General features: G+C 41.6%; 1 protein-coding gene across 1 annotated transcript in view; it reads right to left on the bottom strand.

Moving 5' to 3' along the window:
• Positions 1-22,160, bottom strand: part of LOC142760489 (uncharacterized) — a 161,451-nt gene that overhangs the window by 16,004 nt on the left and 123,287 nt on the right. The window contains exons 8-9 of the mRNA XM_075863685.1: positions 22,070-22,123; positions 8,477-8,530 (exon numbers count right to left, since the gene is read on the bottom strand). Coding sequence (XP_075719800.1) covers positions 8,477-8,530; positions 22,070-22,123 — 108 coding nt within the window. The remainder of the gene's footprint in view (positions 1-8,476; positions 8,531-22,069; positions 22,124-22,160) is intronic.

Below are 22,160 nucleotides of genomic sequence, written 5' to 3'. Positions count from 1 at the left end.
TTATTTTTTCGTCTACATAGCTGTATGAGGACTTGTTTTTTGCGGGATTAGTTGAGCTTTTTAATAGCACCATTTTTGGGTACATATAATTTTTATATTAACTTTTATTAACCCTTTTGGGGGGGGATTATAAAAAAAAACTGAAATTCCGCCATTGTTCTATGCGTTTTTAAATTGACGCCGTTCACTATGCGACGTAAATAACATGTTACCTTTATTCTATGGGTCGGTACGATTACGGCGATACCACATATGTAGAGGTTTTTTTATGTTTTACGACTTTTGCACAATAAAAACACTTTTGAACTAAAATTATTTGCTTTTGCATCGTCGCTTTCCAAGAGCCGTAATTTTTTTATTTTTCCATCAATGTAGTGATTTTTTGGGCTTGTTTTCTGTGGGACAAGACGTAGTTTTGAATGGTACTGTTTTGGGGTGCATGGGACTTATTGATTCATTTTTATTATGACTTTTTTGTGGGGCAATGGAAAAAAAATGCAATTTCGCCATGGTTTTTTGCGTTTTTTTTTTACGGTGTTCACTTTGCAGTTTAAATTGCATATTAACTTTATTAATGGAGTCATTACGGTCGCGGCGATACCACATATGTGTACTTTTTTTTTTTTTTTTTACACTTTTACTAAATAAAACCACTTTTTATGGAAAAAAAATGGTTTTATTTATTTTTTTACTGTACTTTTTATTAATCATCTTTATTTCACATTGATGACTTATTTTATTAGTCCCACTAGGGGACTTTACTGTGCGATATTCCGATCGCTGCTATAATGCTCTGGTATACTTCGTATACCAGAGCATTATTGCCTGTCAGTGTAAATCTGACCGGCAATCTGTTAGGACGTGCCTCCGGCGCGTCCTAACAGGAATATGTCCAGGGCAGACCTGGGGGCTTTTATCAAGCCCCCGGCTGCCATGACACCCCATCGGAGACCCGCGATTTCATTCGTGGGCCGCCGATGGGTGACAGAGGGAGCGCACTCCCTCTGTAAACAAAGTTAAATGCTGCGGTCGCTATTGACGGCGGCATTTAATGGGTTAAACGGCCGCGATCGAAGTAAACTTCGATCGCGGGCGTTGGAGCAGGAGCTCAGCTGTCATCAGACAGCAGAGCCCCGGCTCCAGCCTGCACGGGAGACCCGTGCAGGACTTAGACTAGGCTGACGTGAAAAGGCGTCAGCCTAGCCTAAAGCCCATTAGTGACCGACGTAAAAAGGCGTATTAGTGGTCACTAAGGGGTTAAAGAAAATTTTTGAAAATGTAAATACATTTAATGAAAAACCATAATAATTTTGCATGGAGATAAGTATTCAGACCCTTTACTATGACACTTGAAATTCAGCTCTGTGGGCCTCCCATTTCTATAGATCATTGTAATGACGGGGTAGGGAGACAGACAGGTGAGCCCTAATCTACCCGCCACTCAGTCCCTGCCTACTTGCAACGGCCCGTCCTAGGCGATGGCGTACAACTGGGCGACGGTCCCTACGCTCAATAAGTGCACGACAGACAAACAGACAAGGGTACACAGAAGCTAAGGGAAATGGGGCAGTTGCCCACGGCAACACAGTGAGCAACAAGAGTAGTGAACGAGCCGAGTCAAACCAGGAGTGCAGGAGGTACAAATCGCAGAGCAGGAGCGTAGTCAGTAAAGCCAGGGTCAGAAATGAAGCAAGGTTAATAATCATAGCAGGAGCAGCAGAGCCAGGAAACAGAAAAGAATCACAGGCAAAGGAGGAGCAGGAAATGCAGGTATAAATAGACAGAGGGCGGGAGCTAGCTCCGTCTGTCCAGGCTGTGATAGGCTCTCCCACTCCTCAGCCTCCCAGCCTGACTGGTAGAAGATCGTGTCACTCTCTCAGACTTAGGAGCAGGTGCAGACTGATTACCCACGGGTGTCGACACAGAAGCTGTGTCTGGCAGATCCTTTACAATCATATTTGAAATTTTCTACACCTTGATTGAAGTCCACTTGTGGTAAATTAATTTGATTGGACATGAATTGGAAATACACACCCCTGTCTATATAAGGTCTCACAGCTGACAAGGCATATCAGAGCAAGCCATGTGGAGGAAATGGATCAATGAGAAGTGTATGACGCTGATTGGTCACTGATTGGTCAGCGTCATACACTCCTCTGGACAACGCACACTTGGTCAAAAGTAAAAACACACCCAGTTGGTCATTAAGAACTAATTAGCATAAATCTAAAATTGCTCATAACTTGCTCAAAAATGATTGTTTTTCAAAATAATAACCACAGCTGTTATCTACATTACAGTGCCGATCAGATAATGTAGGAGATAGGGCACTTATAATCTGGTGACTGAGCGTCTTTAAATGGAAGTAGTTTGGACAACCAGGACTCTTCCTAGAGCTGGCCGTCCCACCAAACTAAGTAATCGAGGGAGAAGGGCCTTGCTAAGAGAGGAGAACAAGGACCCAATGGTCACTCTGACTGAACTTCAAAGATCCTGTGTGCAGATGGGGGAAACATCCAGAAGGTCAACCATCACTGTAGCACTCCACCAATCTGAGCTTTATAGCAAAAAGGCCAGAAAGAAGCCTCTCCTCAGTAAAAGACACATGAAAGCCTGTCTGGAGTTTGCAAAAAAAAGCACCTGAAGGACTGTGAGAAACAAGATTCTGTGGTATGATGAAACCAAGTTTTAACTTTTTGGCCTCGTTTCTAATCGTCATATCTGGAAGAAACCAGGCTCTGCTCCTCACCTGCCCAATACCATCCCTAAAGTGAAGCATGGTGATGGCAGAATCATTTTGTAGAGGTGTTTTTCAGTGGCTGGGATGGGGAAACTGGTCAGGGTTGAGGGAAAGATGTATGGAGCAAAGTACAGATATATTCTTATTGAAAATATAATCTAGAGTGCTGTGGACCTCAGACTGGGCCAAAGGTTCACGTTCCAACAAGAAAATTACCTTAAGCACACAGCCAAGACAGGAGTGGCTTAGGGGCAAATATGTGAATGTCCTTGAGTGACCTAGCCAGAGCCCTGACTTGAACCCAATCGAACATCTCTGCAGAGAACTGAAAATGGCTGTCCACCGACGGTCCCCATCCAACCTGACAGAGCTTGAAAGTATGTGCAGAGGAGAATGGCAGAAAATCCCCAAATCCAGGTGTAAAAACCTTGTGACATCATACCCGAGAAGACTGGAGGCTGTTATTGCTGCTAAAGGTGCTTCAGCTAAGTGCTGAGTAAAGGGTCTGAATACTTATGTCAATGCAATATTTTAGTTTTTCCTTTTCAATAAATTAGCAATGATTACTAGCATGCTGTTTTCATTTTGTCATTATGGGGTATTGAGTGCAGAATGATGAGGAAAACATTATTATATTTTAGCACAAGGCCTGAACGTAAAAAATGTGAAAAAATTGAAAGGATCTGAAGACTTTCAGAATGCATTGTATATATACAGCACTGGGCAAAAGTTTTAGCCGCTTGTGGAAAAATTCTGCATATTAAGATTGCTTTCAAAAATAGAAGTGTTAATAGTTTTTCTAATCAATTAACAAAATACAAAGTGAATGAATGGAAGATTAATCTAAATCAAATCAATATCAGCATCAATTCTTCTAGATACACTTGCACAAAGTCATGGATTTTGTAGGATTATAGTTACGTGTATCATTAACCAATTATACCAAACAGGTGATATTGATCATCATTTTAATATGTGGGTGAAAACACAGTCATTAACTGTAACAGAAACAGCTATGTAGAAGGCTTAAAACTGTTTGAGGAACAGCCAAACTCTTCTACAAAGGTGAGGTTATGGAGGACAGTTTCATGTTACGGGTCCACCATGGCAAGACTGAGCACAGCAACAAGACACAAGGTAGTTATACTAAATCAGCAAAGTCTCTCCCAGGCAAATATGTAAAAGCAGCCTGGGGTTTCAAGATGTGCTGCTCAAGCTCTTTTGAAGAAAAACAAAGAAGCGGACAACGTTGAGGACTGTAGATGCAGTGGTCGGCCAAGGAAAATTTGTGCAGTAGATTAAAGACACATCATGCTTACTTCCTTTCAAAAGCGGAAGATATCCAACAGCGCCATCAGCTCAGAACTGGCAGAAACCAGTGAGATCCAGGTACACCTACCTACTGTTCAGGGAAGACTAGTCAGAAGTCATATTCGTGGAAGAATTGCAGCAAAAAAGCCATACCTTCGACGTGGAAACAAGGCCTAGCGACTCATATATGCACAAAAACATAGGAACTGGGGCGCAGAAAAATAGCAGCAGGTGCTTTGGTCTGATGAGTCAAAATTTTAAATATTTGGCTGTAACAGAAGGTAGTTTGTTCACCAAAGGGCTGGAGAGCGGTACAATAATGAGGGCCAGTAGGCAATAGTGAAGCATGGTGGAGTTTCCTTGCAAGTTTTAAGCTGTAATTCTGAAAATGGAGTTGAGGATTTGGTCAGGATTAATGGCATTCTCAATGCTGAGAAATACAGGCCGATACTTATCCATCATGCAATACCATCAGGGAGGCGTCTGATTTGCTCCAAAGGTATTCTGCGGCAGGACTACAACCCCAAACATACAGCCAATGTCATTAAGAACTATCTTCAGCGGAAAGAACAAGGAGCCCTGGAAGTGATAATATGGCCCCCACAGAGCCCTGATCTCAACATCATCGAGTCTGTCTGGGAGAAAAGAAAGAATGATTTGAGAAAGCCTACATCCACAGAAGATCTGTGGTTAGTTCTCTGAGATGTTTGGAACAACCTCCCTGCCGAGTTCCTTCAAAAACTGAGTGCAAGTGTACCTAGAAGTATTGATGCTGTTTTGAAGGCAAAGGGTGGTCACACCAAATATTGATTGGATTTAGTTTTCTCTTCTGTTCATTCGCTTTGCGTTAATAGATAAAAAAATTAACACTTAAATCTTTGAAAGCATTCTTACTTTGCAGAATTTTTATACAACTGCCTAAACCTCTAGCACACTACTGTGTGTGTGTGTATATATATATATATATATATATATATATATATAGTGAGCGATTTAGCGACAGTGGATCGAGGCAAGAGAGTTCACAGCAGTAAGAGACAGTGACGCCGCAAATATAGTCGTCCAATCAGGGCTTGCCTGTGTTTTATTTTTATAGTCCAACATGAGAAGAAATAAGCCTTTTACATTTCAGACAAAAAACGACACAAATGTAGTCCTTGACTATACCAGGTACCTTCCTATCAGGCACTGGAAACTCAGTAACAGATTTTTACTCATAGACAGTAGGCGATATCCCAGACTCAGGAGTCAGACCCATAACTGAGCTGGTCAACCCTGTATCTGCACCTTTTTATGCACTGTCTACATGTGCAGCTAATTGACCAGAAGTCTAGCCCTAATGACAGAGATTGACTAGAGATTTGGGATTCCACCCTACGCTTCCCCAGACCAACTCCAGGTATTTCCAACTAGCCAGCTTTGAGAAGTCTGAGCTTTCCACTTTACTAAACATTCCATGGAGACTAAGACACATACAACAAGACTCTATGGGAAATGTACCGGTACCTTCCCTCAATGATTTTACCTGTCATTGTCACATTGTCATTGTCATATATATATCAGGGACGTAGAACAAGGTCCTGGCGCCATTGCTTGCTCCACATCCCTGCTATTCATTCCAAGTCAAGGAGTCGATTCATCCTTTTGGGAGGAAGTGCACATGGCCTGATCTACAATGTTTGTGATGTGTGCTGTGTTTTTCCTCCCTTTTAGCTTTTATATATATATATATATATATATATATATATATATATATATATATATATATATATATATATATATATATATACAGTGAAGGAAATAAGTATTTGATCCCTTGCTGATTTTGTAAGTTTGCCCACTGTCAAAGACATGAACAGTCTACAATTTTTAGGCTAGGTTAATTTTACCAGTGTGAGATAGATTATATAAAAAAAACAAAACAGAAAATCACATTGTCAAAATTATATATATTTATTTGCATTGTGCACAGAGAAATAAGTATTTGATCCCTTTGGCAAACAAGACTTAAAACTCGGTGGCAAAACCCTTGTTGGCAAGCACAGCAGTCAGACGTTTTTTGTAGTTGATGATGAGGTTTGCACACATGTTAGATGGAATTTTGTCCCACTCCTCTTTGCAGATCATCTGTAAATTATTAAGATTTAGAGGCTGTCGCTTGGCAACTCGGATCTTCACCTCCCTCCATAAGTTTTCGATGGGATTAAGGTCTGGAGACTGGCTAGGCCACTCCATGACCTTAATGTGCTTCTTTTTGAGCCACTCCTTGGTTGCCTTAGCTGTATGCTTCGGGTCATTGTCGTGCTGGAAGACCCAGCCACGAGCCATTTTTAATGTCCTGGTGGAGGGAAGGAGGTTGTCACTCAGGATTTGACGGTACATGGCTCCATCCATTCTCCCATTGATGCGGTGAAGTAGTTCTGTGCCCTTAACAGAGAAACACCCCCCAAAACATAATGTTTCCACCTCCATGCTTGACAGTGGGGACGGTGTTCTTTGGGTCATAGGCAGCATTTCTCTTCCTCCAAACACGGCGAGTTAAGTTAATGCCAAAGAGCTCAATTTTAGTCTCATCTGACCACAGCACCTTCTCCCAATCACTCTCAGAATCATCCAGATGTTCATTTGCAAACTTCAGACGGGCCTGTACATGTGCCTTCTATAGCAGGGGGACCTTGCGGGCACTGCAGGATTTTAATCCATTACGGTGTAATGTGTTACCAATGGTTTTCTTGGTGACTGTGGTCCCAGCTGCCTTGAGATCATTAACAAGTTCCCCCCGTGTAGTTTTCGGCTGAGCTCTCTTCTTCCTCAGGATCAAGGATACCCCACGAGGTGAGATTTTGCATGGAGCCCCAGATCGATGTCGATTGACAGTCATTTTGTATGTCTTCCATTTTCTTACTATTGCACAGACAGTTGTCTCCTTCTCACCCAGCATCTTACTTATGGTTTTGTAGCCCATTCCAGCCTTGTGCAGGTCTATGATCTTGTCCCTGACATCCTTAGAAAGCTCTTTGGTCTTGTCCATGTTGTAGAGGTTAGAGTCAGACTGATTAATTGAGTCTGTGGACAGGAGTCTTTTATACAGGTGACCATGTAAGACAGCTGTCTTTAATGCAGGCACCAAGTTGATTTGGAGTGTGTAACTGGTCTGGAGGAGGCTGAACTCTTAATGGTTGGTAGGGGATCAAATACTTATTTCTCTGTGCACAATGCAAATAAATATATATAATTTTGACAATGTGATTTTCTGTTTTTTTTTTTTATATAATCTATCTCTCACTGGTAAAATTAACCTAGCCTAAAAATTCTAGGTTGTTCATGACTTTGACAGTGGGCAAACTTACAAAATCAGCAAGGGATCAAATACTTATTTCCTCCACTATATATATATATATATATATATATATATATATATATATATATATATATATATATATATATTATATATATATATATATATATATATACAGACAGACAGGTAGATAGATATTCTCCACCACTAGCTTTATCCACAGTCAGCATGTTATACAACAAAAGGATATGAGCAGATTGATGTACAGTTTTGTGTGAGAAAATATCAGTATACCTTGAAATATCCTAATTTAAATCCATCCTCACTCTGTCATTACTAATCCGGGGGGGGGGGGGGGGGTCTGAATTAATGATTGACAGTCTCCCGATATTAGCATGACCACCCCCTTGATTTATAAACCTAGAATGAGCAGGGATTACACCCATTAAATACAAGTTATACTGAATCTTTTTCCACTATACAGTATATCAATCTGCTCAACTCCTCCTGCTCTATAACATGTTGCCTGCAGATGGAACACCATGTTCAACATGACAGATCTGCTTTAACTGCTCCATAATCAGCAAGTGTAAGACTTTTATTTTAACGAAGGGATTTGTAATAGCAACTATTTAAGGAAGAAGGACAAAACAAAATGCGATTAATCATTGGAGTCCTTTACCTCTGTGGTTATGTTCTGGTGCAAAATAATCTGGTACAATAGAATAGTCTGATTAATGATTTGATCTGACACTTTATCCGTCTGTAGTGCATGAAAAAAAGTGAACATCAATATCTCTTGACTTACAAGTAATACAAATGATTCTATTTTGCATATATTATTAGACACTAACTACAATACAGAGTCTGATTTAACCCCAAAAGATTGACAAATAGCCTGACAAATAGAAAGCGTCAATGGCTTCATTTTATTCCACGTTACAGACATGCAGCAATATAATGCATTGTTAATGAGCAATGTGCAAGCCCATTGTATGTAAATACCATTATGATGTAGCAGATACATATAAAACCTTCATAAGCGAGTATTCTTGTAACAATGATTGCATTTTTATATGAGCGATTATTTCTTTTTCAACTGTCATTTAATGGAAAGTGTATTCTACCTTTTCTCCCGTAGGGCCAATTGGACCTGGAAGGCCTGGAATACCATCCAAACCCTGTGGAAAAAAAAGTGCATATTTATAATTGGAAACTGTGCGCATTACGGCTGAATTATTAACATGGTGATAATAATGAAAACAACTTAGATGTTCAATACTCTCCAATCTTCATTCCACAGATCACAGTAAGTGGAAATATAGAGACAGGCTGGCACTAAAATGATAAGCAACATCTGTGCATTGGTGGGTGCAGAGCATTAAATCAGCGAGTGTTCTAAATACTAGATATCTGTTCAACTTCTCTTCTTGCTAAAATTACAATAATTTACCATCTGGAAGAAGCATCATTTAGAGTTATGAGATTTTAAATACCCACTTGAATTAAATTAGTAGAGGAATAAATAGTTCTGATTTAGCTGTTAGTTGGCCTTTAACAAGCTCACAAAATGCTTCATGAGGTAAATTGGAAATTTAAGTTCCCTTGTTCATCTATAAACACTTTAAAGTCAAAGCAAATAAGGTTCATCTAGTGTTTGTTTTATTTATAATTTTAGTGACATTTGTAGATAAATTTACAGAGATTGAGCAACTTGGAAGGGGCACAGACAACGAAACATCTTCTAAACCACTTAAAGGTAATAATAAGTCTTTCATGCCAAGAATTCTAAGTAATATTTGAAATGGAGTAAATCCATGTGTAAATAAATAAAATGTGCATAGATACAGTACAAGAAATTACTGGCACAACATATTTTACAGCTGAAGTTATTGTATAGTGGTTAAAGTAATTAGAAGATATATTTTGTTTATACGCAAAGAAAATATAAATGTAAGCAAGTGATCCAATTTCCTGCATAAAACAAGTTCCTCCAAGAAAGAACCTGGCAAATATCTGAAGTGGGGGGACTAGATATTCCAACTTCAAGTTTAGAGATAAGAATTGTAAAACTGCTGATAAATAATAAAATAAAAGTGTCTATAATAGTGCTATTTGTTTATATTCGTTTAAGTGCAGACCTTATCACATTGTCAGCACCTTTTCATTTTAAAGAGAACCTGTCAAAAACAGTCCTATCTGCAGGCAACATCTGCAGGATGATTTGAGCAGATAGATTTTTCTTGGAAAAGTTCTGGTAAAATTTGTAATTCATTGATCTTAACCTCTGCTCATTCTGGGCTTAGGCGTCCAATGGGCAGTTCCATCAGTGAGTGACAGCCTTCCCTATATAATTGTGTATACAGAGATAGCTGTCAATCATTGCATAGGACCGCCCACTGCACCCTAAAACTAGAATGAGCAGATGTTTAGAACAATAAATTACAAATTTTACTGAATCTTTTCCAACAAAATTATATAATAATCTTTGCTACGAGCAGCAGATCTGTTTCTGCACTCCTGTCATCTCATAGATATTATTCAGCAGCTGGGGCAGCTGCTAAGGCAACTGCTGCACAGCTGATTCATTATTGCAGGTCAGATGACCACACTGATGTGAGCCACTCAGGCTGATTTGAAAGAGACGCGATTGGTCTGCCTCTCCTTAAGAATCCCTGGCCTCAGCATTAGGGTGTCGGTGATAGCGTATGCAATTTGTATTTTATTGTGCTTCTCTGTACAAGATCATGTGTTACCAGTATAGTCTTGTGTTTTTCCAGCTCTGTCTTGTATTTCCTCAGTCCTTGCTTGTTTCAGTGGTCGGCCTTGTTTAGATGTTCAGTCTTATCCTGTCTCAATTGTTCTCTGCTCTGCCTGCGTTGTTTCACAGGGTTTTGGATCTATTGAATTTTTTTCATTGCCTCTGGTGCCTAGTGTTTTTTTGGTATTGTTTTAGGGACTGCAGATTAGGAGCTCCATTAGGGACAGTGCTTGGGACAGTGAGGGTTAGTAGTGTCTGGAATTAGGGTCAGTGCTTAGACATAGATCCCGAAATAGATAAAGGGTGAGCTAGAATTATGGTTAGTGTTAAAGGCATGGTGTTGCCCTAAAAACATGTTTTTTTAAAAAAAATTAAACATTTAGTGTGTGGGTGATTAAACATTGTTCAAATTTTTTTTTTTTTTTTTGGCACGAGCCATGTAATATTATAAATTATTTCTAATTTATAATACTACCCATTTTTGGCCACTAGATGGGGCTGTTCCCAAAATTGCAGCATTGCAACATTGGGTTAAAAGCCCTCGCTCTAGTGAGCTCTCAGCATCCCCCCCTCCTTTATCCTGGCTAGTGCCGGGATAAACGAGGGGTTTGAAAGGTTTAACCTGCTACACTGCGTGTCGCCATTTTTTGAGGTAACCCACAGTGTAGTAGGTTTACATATAGTAGTAAACACACACAAACACTAACATACATTGAAATCTCTTACCTGCTCCTGCCGCCGCGGCTCCCTCTGGCCCGTCCGCTCCGTTTGCTGCCGCTGTTCCATGTGCACAAGTCCGGAAGCCGCGACCGGAAGTAGTAATATTACAGTCCGGCCGCGACTTCCGGTCCACAGGAAAATGGCGCCGGACGGCGCCAATTTCGAATAGGACTGTGTGGGAGCAGCGCATGCGCAGTTCCCACACAGACGCCGTACACGGACGTGAATGGGACGGGAGCCGTTCACAGTCCCTATGGGACTGTGGCTGCCGTACTCCATGTCTGTGTGTGTCGTTAATCGACACACACAGAAATGGAACAAAAAATGGCAGCCCCCATAGGGAAGAAAAAGTGTAAAAATAAGAAAAAGTAAAACACAAACACACAAATGAATAAAAACGTTTTTATTAAAGCACTAACATCCTTAACATATAAAAAAAAATATTTGCCATGACACTGTTCCTTTAAGGATCTGCCAGGCACAGCTTCTGTATCCACGCCCATAGGTAATCAGTCTGCACCTGCTTCTATGTCTGTGAGACTGACTCCATCTTCCACCACTCAGGATGGCAGGCTTAGGAGTGGGAGATCCTATCACAGCCTGGCAAGACGGAGCTAGCTCCCGCCCTCTGTCTATTTATACCTGCCTTTCCTGTTCCTCCTTGCTTGTGATTCTTCTCTGTTGGTTTTCTGGCCCTGCTGCAACTTCTTGAACTACTTGTCCCTGCTTCATATGACCCTGGCTTACTGACTACTCTTCTGCTCTGCCTTTGGTACCTCGTACACTCCTGGTTTGACTCGGCTTGTTCACTACTCTCCTGCTCTGCGTTTGGCACCTCGTACTCTCCTGGTTTGACTCGGCTCGTTTACTACGCTTGTTGCTCACGGTGTTGCCGTGGGCAACTGCCCGGTTTCCCTTTGTTCTGTGTTTCCTTGTCTGGTTGTCTGTCGTGCACTTACTGAGTGTAGGGACCGTCGCCCAGTTGTACCCCGTCGCCTAGGGCGGGTCGTTGCAAATAGGCAGGGACTGAGTGGCGGGTAGATTAGGGCTCACTTGTCTGTTTCCCTATCCCTGTCATTACAGTTAGCTTGTTAGCATCATCCATCGTCTATTTGTTATCATCATTCGACTATTATTATTACTTATCATCCATTTGTTCCCATCATCTGCCTGACTTCATCATCATGATGCTATCATCCCTGTCTTCAATTGGTGAGTTCCTGTTTCTTGTATTCCTGTTTCCTTCCAGCATTGTGACACCTGCTCCATATTTCCCTTTCCTTTGACAGTCCTTTGGTTGGCTCACAAATCGGTCTTACTTTGGTTCTAGGGATAACTGAGTACCGGAAGACATTGTTAATCCCCGAGAAAGAGAATTGCTATAGATGAAGACTAGCCCTGCTGTCTTCTAGCTAGTTCAATCTGTTGAGCTTCTCCTGCTCTATAACATGATGCCCACTGATGGGACACCATTTTCAACATGACTGGTTCCCTTTAATCTGTGGATTGGCACAAGATGGGACAGAATAAACTGCATCCATGGAGATCTCTTTATGAGAATTGCTTCTGCTGAAAGCACAGAGCAGGTCAGCAGGCAGCCTGTGGAAATGTTACCCATAGGCAGCACTGGAGCCTGTCAAAAACTATTAACTGTTATGTACAGCAATTTATTGTTTGTCTATGGAATAAAAACTACAGACAGGAAATGTGTTTTTCCTGCAATGGTCTTGGTCTCAATTTGGATTATTATACAGAGAGTAGGTTATGAGGAATCTCTTTGTGGGCGTAGGGTACATTTTGGATTAGTGACTTATTTTTATGTGCATTATCTAATGGTAATCTGAAGTGGTGCAGAATCTACCTTCGGCTCAGATTAGTGCTCATTTTTCACACTATCCTTTACACTGCAGCTTTGCTTGTTATTATTGACTACAACATATAAGAACAAGCCCAGCACAAGCTTACCAGAAAGCAAGTACATAAAGAGCCGAATACCATTAAAACAAGGACTAAATTCATAAAGTATACAACAGTAAAACGAAGATCGTAACTTACGAAACAAACTGGGACAGATTTATTAAGAAAGTTAGTTGAAATTAATTGCATCAAATTTATTAAAATGTGCATGCCTCTTAAAAAGCTTGGCACATTTGGTACTGTACTAAAGTCATAAAATAAAATCTATACCTCGTATGAGCAGGTGTACATTTGTGCCAAAAGTTGGGTCATTTTCTGTATTTATTATTAATAAATTTGTTGAAAAGGTTGATACCACTTTACAAAACTGGCAAGTTCTGAGAAAAGTCGCAAAGTTTTGCAACTTTAAGCCCAAAAAATGTGGCAAATCTATTGATACATTCCTCCCACTATAATCTTAGTATGGAGAATCCTGGAGATCAGCTTTAAAAACAGTTCCCTAATACTGTATATATCAGAAAGTGTACTGAAAACCTTGGGTACACTTTAAAAAGCAATTACTGCCCATGTACCCCACTACTCCCTACCATAGTGTTTCATGGAAAATGTATACTCTCTAATATACATAAGCTGTACTTATGACTCAAGTATTAAAGACTATTCTCTAAAATCAGTCTTAACCAGTTGTATATTTGATTAATACAGTGTAAACTGAGCTTTTGAGCTACTAGATTTGGCACACCTACAGTATGTTAGACCGGTTTCAGACTAGTGTAATACAGCCACATTTGTGCGTCTGTATTATGGCTGCAAACCCTGGCCTAACCGAATGTTTAATGACCAGAACTAGCAGAGTCATAGGGAACTATGATGCTGTTAGTTTCGGAAATAAAAGTGAAAAGCACGGCGCCACATAGTGCAGGTCAATAAGATAAGGCAAGTTGAAGGTAGAGATGTACCATGCTCACCTAATGACAAGAGGTATAATCACGAGGATAATCCACAGGTGCTGCTGCCAAGATCCAGACCGGTTACTAGAAAGGTAATCGCTTGACGGAATTAGTGAAACAATGGAAAAAAGGTGAAGGATCTTTCCGAGGTGCTGCTGCGTGGTTTCAATCGGAGAAATAGCAAACAGAGTACTTTGACCCTTCCAGTCTTGGCGTTTTTTTTCTTTCTGTGAATCTAAATATTTTATGATATATAAGGAGTTGAATTGTGATTTGCACATGGCCTGAGGAAGACGCTAGTACAGCGTCGAAACGCGTAGCCACCTTTTGTTCGAATAAAACAGATTTTATTTCAAAATATTCTGTTTGCTATTTCTCCGATTGAAACCACGCTGTTAGTTTCGGTCATTAGACCTGCGGTCAAACCAGGATTTACATAATATGGGCGCAAAAATTTGCCTACATTTCACTCATCTGAATCTGACCTTACACTGAGAACATACACTTCATGTGATGTGCTGTAAATGTTCTGTATTAAAAGTATAGTAACATGGATACAAATTGTTAAAAATTAATTTCTGTGTTCTTTTTTTTTATATATATATATATATATACATTTTCTGTTTTTAGCAGCAGTGACATTTTACGAGGTAATAATAATAATATGCCTTTTATCTTGTGTAACTCGACCCCCTGGTGTAAACATTACATATGCTATGAATATTTTCTTTAAATTTATATTATGCACTTTATTTTATTTTTTTCACAGTGCAAAAGTAAAGTTTTGTTAATTTGTCACCAACACTTGCTACCGATCTCATTACTGCGTGGCTGTATAAAATGTTACTTTTCACTTGCTGGTGTTACACTTCCCAACAGCAGTACAACAGCTGCAACCAGCTGAGATTATTGCCTTTCACCATGGGTCCGCTCCTCTTTTATATAGCGCATTAGATTCCATCAATGTTAGCAGCTACACTTGATTGTAGCATTCATAAAACTGGGATAAGGTTACAGCAGGGATAACAAAACCCACATCAGACCTCATGCAATTGGCACAAATACATGTAATTAAATCTATATTAACATGGACAATGCCTCTGGAATGAAAACAAAAAAGGATTTCTTGTTAATACTTGGATAAATGTATCATATTATGTTATAGCTTTACGGATCCAGTGATTTGTTCCTACTGTACATACAGATATGCATAGAGATATAGAAAGCATTTTAAGGCTATTTACTACTGAAATAAAGAATGATTAGAGGACATTTTAATGGTGTTTGGCAAGGGACAAGATCCTAGTCTATCTGGGTCATGTGCCTGAATAGTTTCTAAATGTGTTACATTATAGAGAATAAGGGAAGAGCTATTCAATCACCACAGGAGTTCTTATACAGATGTATAACTAAAGGGTTCACAGGATATGCACCACTGACACCCAGGGCCGCCCTTAGGATAGATGGTGCACCGCGCGAAATGATCTTTCGGCGCCCCACCCCATCATTAAAAGAAAATCCCCATAAAAAAATATAATGCCCTTTAGTGCCCCCATACAGTATAATAATAATATTTAATAATATAATATATTACAACCCCTTCAAGGACAAAGTATTTTGACCTCTAATTGTGCCCACAATATTATGCCCCCTGTAGTACCCCTACACAGAATAATGTCCGCTTAGTGGCCCCCACACAGTATAGTGCCCCCTGTAGATTTTGCCATACAGTCTCCCTGTAGACAGTGCCATAATCCCCCACCTCCTCCTTGTAGATAGTGCCATACAGCCCCGCCACCTCCCCCTTGTAGACAGTGCCCTAATAAAAAACAAAAATTGTACTCGTCTAGGCCCCGTTCCCACGACGAACTGAGCTTCTCCACAACAGATCCTTGCGTAGGCCGGCGTGATTTTGTAGCCTAGTACTGAGTTTCCCAACCTTCTCGGACTCGAGGCAGCACTGGAAAAATAAAATTTCCTCAGGGCACCCCAACAAAAAATTGTTTTGAGAAAGACAGTAAACGGCTAAAAACAAGCACTACACTCGTAGGGTATGTTCACACACCATTTTTTGTAAGGCAAAAAGAATCTGCCTTAAGTTTCCTTCAGGAATTTACAGCGTTGTTCGGCCTTTTTTTTTTTGCGTTTTTCTTAAGCCGTTGAAGCGAATGTAAAAGACACAGGAAGAAAAAAAGCTCCAAATGGGCAACACAGATATTTTCTGGCATTAATTTCAATTGGAGGTCAGAGGTGGAAACCACTTAAAGACCATCAGCCCCCCACTCACAGTAAAATGACCATCAGCCCCCCCACTCACAGTAACATGACCATCAGCCCCCCCACTCACAGAAAAATGAACATCAGCCCCCCACTCACAGTAAAATAACCATCAGCCCCCTATTCTCAGTAACATGACCATCAGCCCCCCACACTCAGTAATATGACCATCAGCCCCCCACTCTCAGTAATATGACCATCAGCCCCCCACTCACAGTAAAATTACCATCTGCCCACCACTCACAGTAAAATGACAATCAGCCCCCCACTCACAGTAAAATAACCATCAGCCCGCCACTCACAGTAAAATGTCCATCAGCCCGCCACTCACAGTAAAATTACCATCATCCCCCCCACTCACAGTAAAATAACCATCAGCCCCTCACTCACAATAAAATGACCATCAGCCCGCCACTCACAGTAAAATGACCATCAGCCCACCACTCACAGTAAAATAACCTTCAGCCCGCCACTCACAGTAAAATGACCATCAGCCCACCACTCACAGTAAAATGACCATCAGCCCGCCACTCACAGTAAAATTACCATCAGCCCCCCACTCACAGTAAAATTACCATTAGCCCGCCACTCACAGTAAAATTACCATCAGCCCGCCACTCACAGTAATATTACCATCAGCCCGCCACTCATAATGAAATTACAATCAGCCCCCCACTCACAGTAAAATAACCATCAACCCCCCACTCACAGTAAAATAACCATCAGCCCCCCACTCACAGTAAAATGACCATCAGCCCGCCACTCACAGTAAAATGACCATCAGCCCACCACTCACAGTAAAATGACCATCAGCCCGCCACTCACAGTAGAATGACCATCAGCCCCCTACTCACAGTAAAATGACCATCAGCCCCCTACTCACAGTAAAATGACCATCAGCCCGCCACCCACAGTAAAATGACCATCAGCCCCCCCCCCCCCACTCACAGTAAAATAACCATCAGGCCCCCATTCTCAGTAACATGACCATCAGCCCCCCACTCACAGTAAAGTAACCATCAGCCCCCCACTCACAGTAAAATGACCATCAGCCCGCCACTCACAATAAAATAACCATCAGCCCGCCACTCACGGTAAAATAACCATCAGCCCGCCACTCACAGTAAAATGACCATCAGCCCGTCACTTACAGTAAAATGACAACCAGCCGCCCACTCACAGTAAAATAACCATTAGCCTGCCACTCACAGTAATATGACCATCAGCCCCCACTCACAGTAAAATGACCATCAGCCCACCACTCACAGTAAAATAACTATCAGCCCCCCCACTCACAGTAAAATTACCATTAGCCCGCCACTCACAGTAAAATTACCATCAGCCCACCACTCACAGTAATATTACCATCAGCCCGCCACTCATAATGAAATTACAATCAGCCCCCCACTCACAGTAAAATAACCATCAACCCCCCACTCACAGTAAAATAACCATCAGCCCCCCACTCACAGTAAAATGACCATCAGCCCGCCACTCACAGTAAAATGACCATCAGCCCACCACTCACAGTAAAATGTCCATCAGCCCGCCACTCACAGTAGAATGACCATTAGCCCCCCACTCACAGTAAAATGACCATCAGCCCCCTACTCACAGTAAAATGACCATCAGCCCGCCACCCACAGTAAAATGACCATCAGCCCCCCCCCCCCACTCACAGTAAAATAACCATCAGGCCCCCATTCTCAGTAACATGACCATCAGCCCCCCACACTCAGTAATATGACCATCAGCCCCCCACTCACAGTAAAGTAACCATCAGCCCCCCACTCACAGTAAAATGACCATCAGCCCGCCACTCACAATAAAATAACCATCAGCCCGCCACTCACAGTAAAATAACCATCAGCCCGCCACTCACAGTAAAATGACCATCAGCCCGTCACTTACAGTAAAATGACAATCAGCCGCCCTCTCACAGTAAAATAACCATTAGCCTGCCACTCACAGTAATATGACCATCAGCCCGCCACTTATAGTAAAATGACCATCAGCCCCCCACTCACAGTAAAATGACCATCAGCCCACCACTCACAGTAAAATGACCATCAGCCCACCACTCAAAGATTCCCCCTGTAGATAGTGCCACACAGCCCCTTGTAGGTAATGCCACATAGCCCCTTGTGGGTAGTGCCACACAGCCCTTGTAGGTAGTGCCACACATCCCCTTGTAGGTAGTGCCACACAGCCCACTTGTAGGTAGTGCCACACAGCCCACAGCCCCCTTGTTGGTAGTGCCACACAGCCCACAGCCCCTTGTAGGTAGTGCCACACAGTCCCCTTGTAGATAGCACCCCTCCCCCTTCCTGTAGATAGCGCCACTGTAGCTCCCTAAAGGAGCGGAATCCCCGTGTGGCCAGGGTTCCGCTCCTGGAGCGCTCCACTTGATGGCTCTGTCCATATATGGACAGTGACATTAGGGGCAACTCCTGAAGCGTAATCCCCGTCCACAGCATTGCCGACGCTGTGACCGGGGATTCCACTCCAGGAGAAGTTCCTGTCGCTGTGTCCATTTATGGACAGTGACGTATTTTGCTTCTTCTGGAGAGGAGTCCCTGGTCACAGAGTCAGCAATGCTGTGGATGGGGATTCCGCTTCAGGAGTTTTCCCTTGATGTCTCTGTCCATATATGAACAGAGACATCAAGCGGAGCAGTCGAGGAGAGGAATCCCCCGGCCACACGGAGATTCCGCCCCTTCAGGGAGCTACAGTGGCGTTAGTAGATAGCAGAGCAGGGCGATACCTCCCTGCTCTGCTATAGTGCCGTAGCTACCGCTGTAGCAGCCGCAGCGGCTGCTAGCGACGCCGCCGCCCATGGCGGGGCCCGGCGCGGGTACTCTCATTCCAGGTGTCGCCGCTAGCAGCCGCTATAGCTGCTCCAGCGTAGCGACGCTACTGAGTGAAGAAGCGCCCTGCTGGAAAGGCGACTGCTGAGTCGCTGGGCCTGGGCGCTTCTGAAACAAGCAGGAGCAGGGAGCAAGAGCAGCGCACCATTCCACCTGCTGGAGCAAAGGCACAGGTCGCAGAACCCTAAGACCGGTCATGCTGACACCCCACCTATCTGGAGAACAGGGGTCCCCTGATACAAGACGAGGCAGCTGGTAGCATCCGCATCCAGTAGCAGACTGAATTAAAAGCTGCTTTGCTTGAAGTCTATAAGAGTTACCGAAATAACTGAGCAAGTCTAGTTCCTATAGGTGCGGGTCCCAACAGACATTTATGGCAGATCCACATGATAACCCCCTTAATAAATTATGAGGGATGCAAATTTACTGATCTGCTATTTTTAAAGTTATTTTCTTTAAATTTAGATTGTTTTTCTATCACTAATTACATATAACATATTTTATACAGATGACAGCTAAATGGGAAACGAGGAAATATTTATGATCTAATTTCCTCCTCCATCAATGAATAGAATTTTCATTATTCATAATGGTCCAGCTTAGCCGTCTAGAATTTTGTAATATGGGCTATTCTGCCATATTTCCAAATGTGTTTTCTGAATAGATATATTCACATTTACTACCATGTCTGCATGTAGAATGAGTCAAAAAATGTGCCAAATGTTGGTGCATTTTGGCGCTTTTTATTTTAGACTAATTTAAGAACAGATTTGTACCTCACTAGACACTTTCAAAAAGTATCTATAAAAGGGCATGGCTTAAAGGAAAGGGGCGTGGCTTAAAATGCACCAAACAAAACTAAGCCAATCAAAAGTTGCTATAAGGAAGAGAAAAGTGTCTAACATGTCTAGCTAGTTGCGCCAAATCTACAATACAGTGTGAGAAACTGTGATAAATTTGGCGCATTCTCAGACTGCCTGGTCTCAGTTTATACTGTCTAACTCATAGACAGCTTAGTAAATCTGCCCCTTTATGCTTATTGAAAGAAATGTTGTATATGAACTATGTGACTGATAATCTATCTCCTCTCCACTATATTTGTATCTGAATGTGAGCTGCTGTCTGTGTATGATCGACATTTCTAAACATCATCTTCACTCAGGCCACATGCACACGAACATGCAGTATTTGCGGTCAGTAAATTCTGCACGGACAGGCCGCGGAGTGTCCTTTGCATTTGCAGACCGATCTCACAGTAATAAGTATAGGAGCAAGGTCCGTAAATGTGAAAAATAGGACATGTCCTATTTTTGTGGGTCATTTCTACGGCCCGGACACACATCCGTAAATATATGGGAAGGTGTTCATGGCCAATGAAAACGAATGTGTCAGTATTCTATCCGCAATTACAGATCTGTAATATCGGATAAAAATGACGGTCATGTGCATGAGGCCTCATCCAACAGCTAGAACTGCTAGTGTTTATGATGTCTGCAGTATTTTCAATTATGTTTAGCACGTTATAGTACATCATTGTTAGTAGACTGCATGCTAGGAAGGACAGCCAATTGTTCAGTGACATTTATGAGCCACCTAGAGTGAACATTGAGAAGGGGTGAAATGATCTCATTGTGGGTATTGATCTTCAAAGTCTTTTTGTAAGATCAAAAAGAAGGTACATGGTGGGCAAAAAAATGAGTGCCAAGTTAGATTATCTCCACAACATTCAATCCAACTGAAAAAGCTACTGCCACAAAGGTTTACTCACATTTATTAGTATAAGCCACAACTGTGGAAAAAAAGACATGGACCGCACATCCACTTCATATACATTTATCTATTGTTGCTAAGCAAAATTTCTAAACATGAACATGAGGTTCTTTGTTAAGATTTAGATCAAATTGTATAAGCCCACGTGCCACTTCACATCAACCTTTTTTAAGTGGGTCCCTACTCTACTAGGTGCAGTATTGCATGGCAACCAATGCCGCCGTAACACCGTAGCTGCAAGGGGAGCAACCCAGGAACACAACACCCATGCGGTTAAGATTTGTGTTGGATAAACTGTCTTTCAAGTCACATAAAGGTTAAATGCATTAGTTCTCCTCCAGTGAAAGGAAAACAATATTTAGTACTACCGTGGCAATAGAGAGATTGTTTTCCTTCTCCTGGAAGAGAACTAGTGTGCATTGTTTCTTTCCCTTGAAGAATTGCCTGTAAGACTACATACAAGATGTGCCTCTTTAATGAGGCCCAGGTTATATACCTGGTATTGTTCAGTAGAGTGCAGGCGCTATGGAGAATGCAGAGGTAGCAGTCGTACTTGAGTACTGGTCCCCAAGGGGGTCCAAAAGGCCCCTCTGTCACATAGGAAGACACCAGAATTATTATTACATCGTAGGTGGGGGTTACTGCTACAGATTTTGCATTGGGCCCAAGAGCTGCCTTCAAGTAATACTTTTGGTAAAGTGGAATGTACACTTCAAGAGACGTGTGTTGTGCTGGAGAATACAACACATAATACCCACAGATCTATATGTCAGTCTTTATACTGGACTATTAGTATTTGTGAGCATTAGAGACAATAATTACCAATTTGGAGGCTGTTAGCTACCTAGGGTAAACATAACCTGGACACAAATATAGGCAGGTAGATGGGACGGAGGACACAAAGAATTTAAAAAAAACATTTGCCTGTCACTAGACTCCACAGCGGTTATCCCTAATCCCGGTTCATCACTGTAGTATCCTTAATTGTTCAGGACTATGCCTCTTCCTTGAATAAGAACATCCCCTGTTAAATGTTCTTTTTGTAGCTCAAAGGTCAACATGTACTTTTAAATTGCAATAAAAACACACATAAATTGTTGAACCCATACTGTTCTTTTGGAAGTATCAACCTAATTTATTTATGTCTATACAACAAAGCTTTTCCCATCACTGTTGCAAAATTATATGGAAGTAGATAGAAATGCACAAAGCATTGCACATATAAATTCAGCAGCGCTAGCAGAAATGTCAAAATGGCATTATGTCTATATTTTCTGACAGGTCACTATCATTATATTGCTTTCTCAAAGTAAAGTAACATTTACTCAGTTACTCCTGGAAGCTGACTAATACACTTTGATAAGATGGGTAACCTGAACAATGATGTACAATTCATACAGAATAACATATATGTGAGCGATCAGTAAAATAAAAGAGATAGAATCATACTCAACATACATCTTTTCCTTGAAGACCGGCATGACCAGTTTCTCCTTTCTCCCCCTTTTCACCCTTAAAATAAAGCACACATAAATAAAACAATTAGGAA

The sequence above is a fragment of the Rhinoderma darwinii genome, chromosome 4 (genome assembly GCF_050947455.1).
Source record: "Rhinoderma darwinii isolate aRhiDar2 chromosome 4, aRhiDar2.hap1, whole genome shotgun sequence".
Classification (NCBI taxonomy): Eukaryota; Metazoa; Chordata; class Amphibia; order Anura; family Rhinodermatidae; genus Rhinoderma; species Rhinoderma darwinii.
Note: the sequence above shows the minus strand (reverse complement) of the source record. Positions and strands in the feature narration are given on the sequence as shown.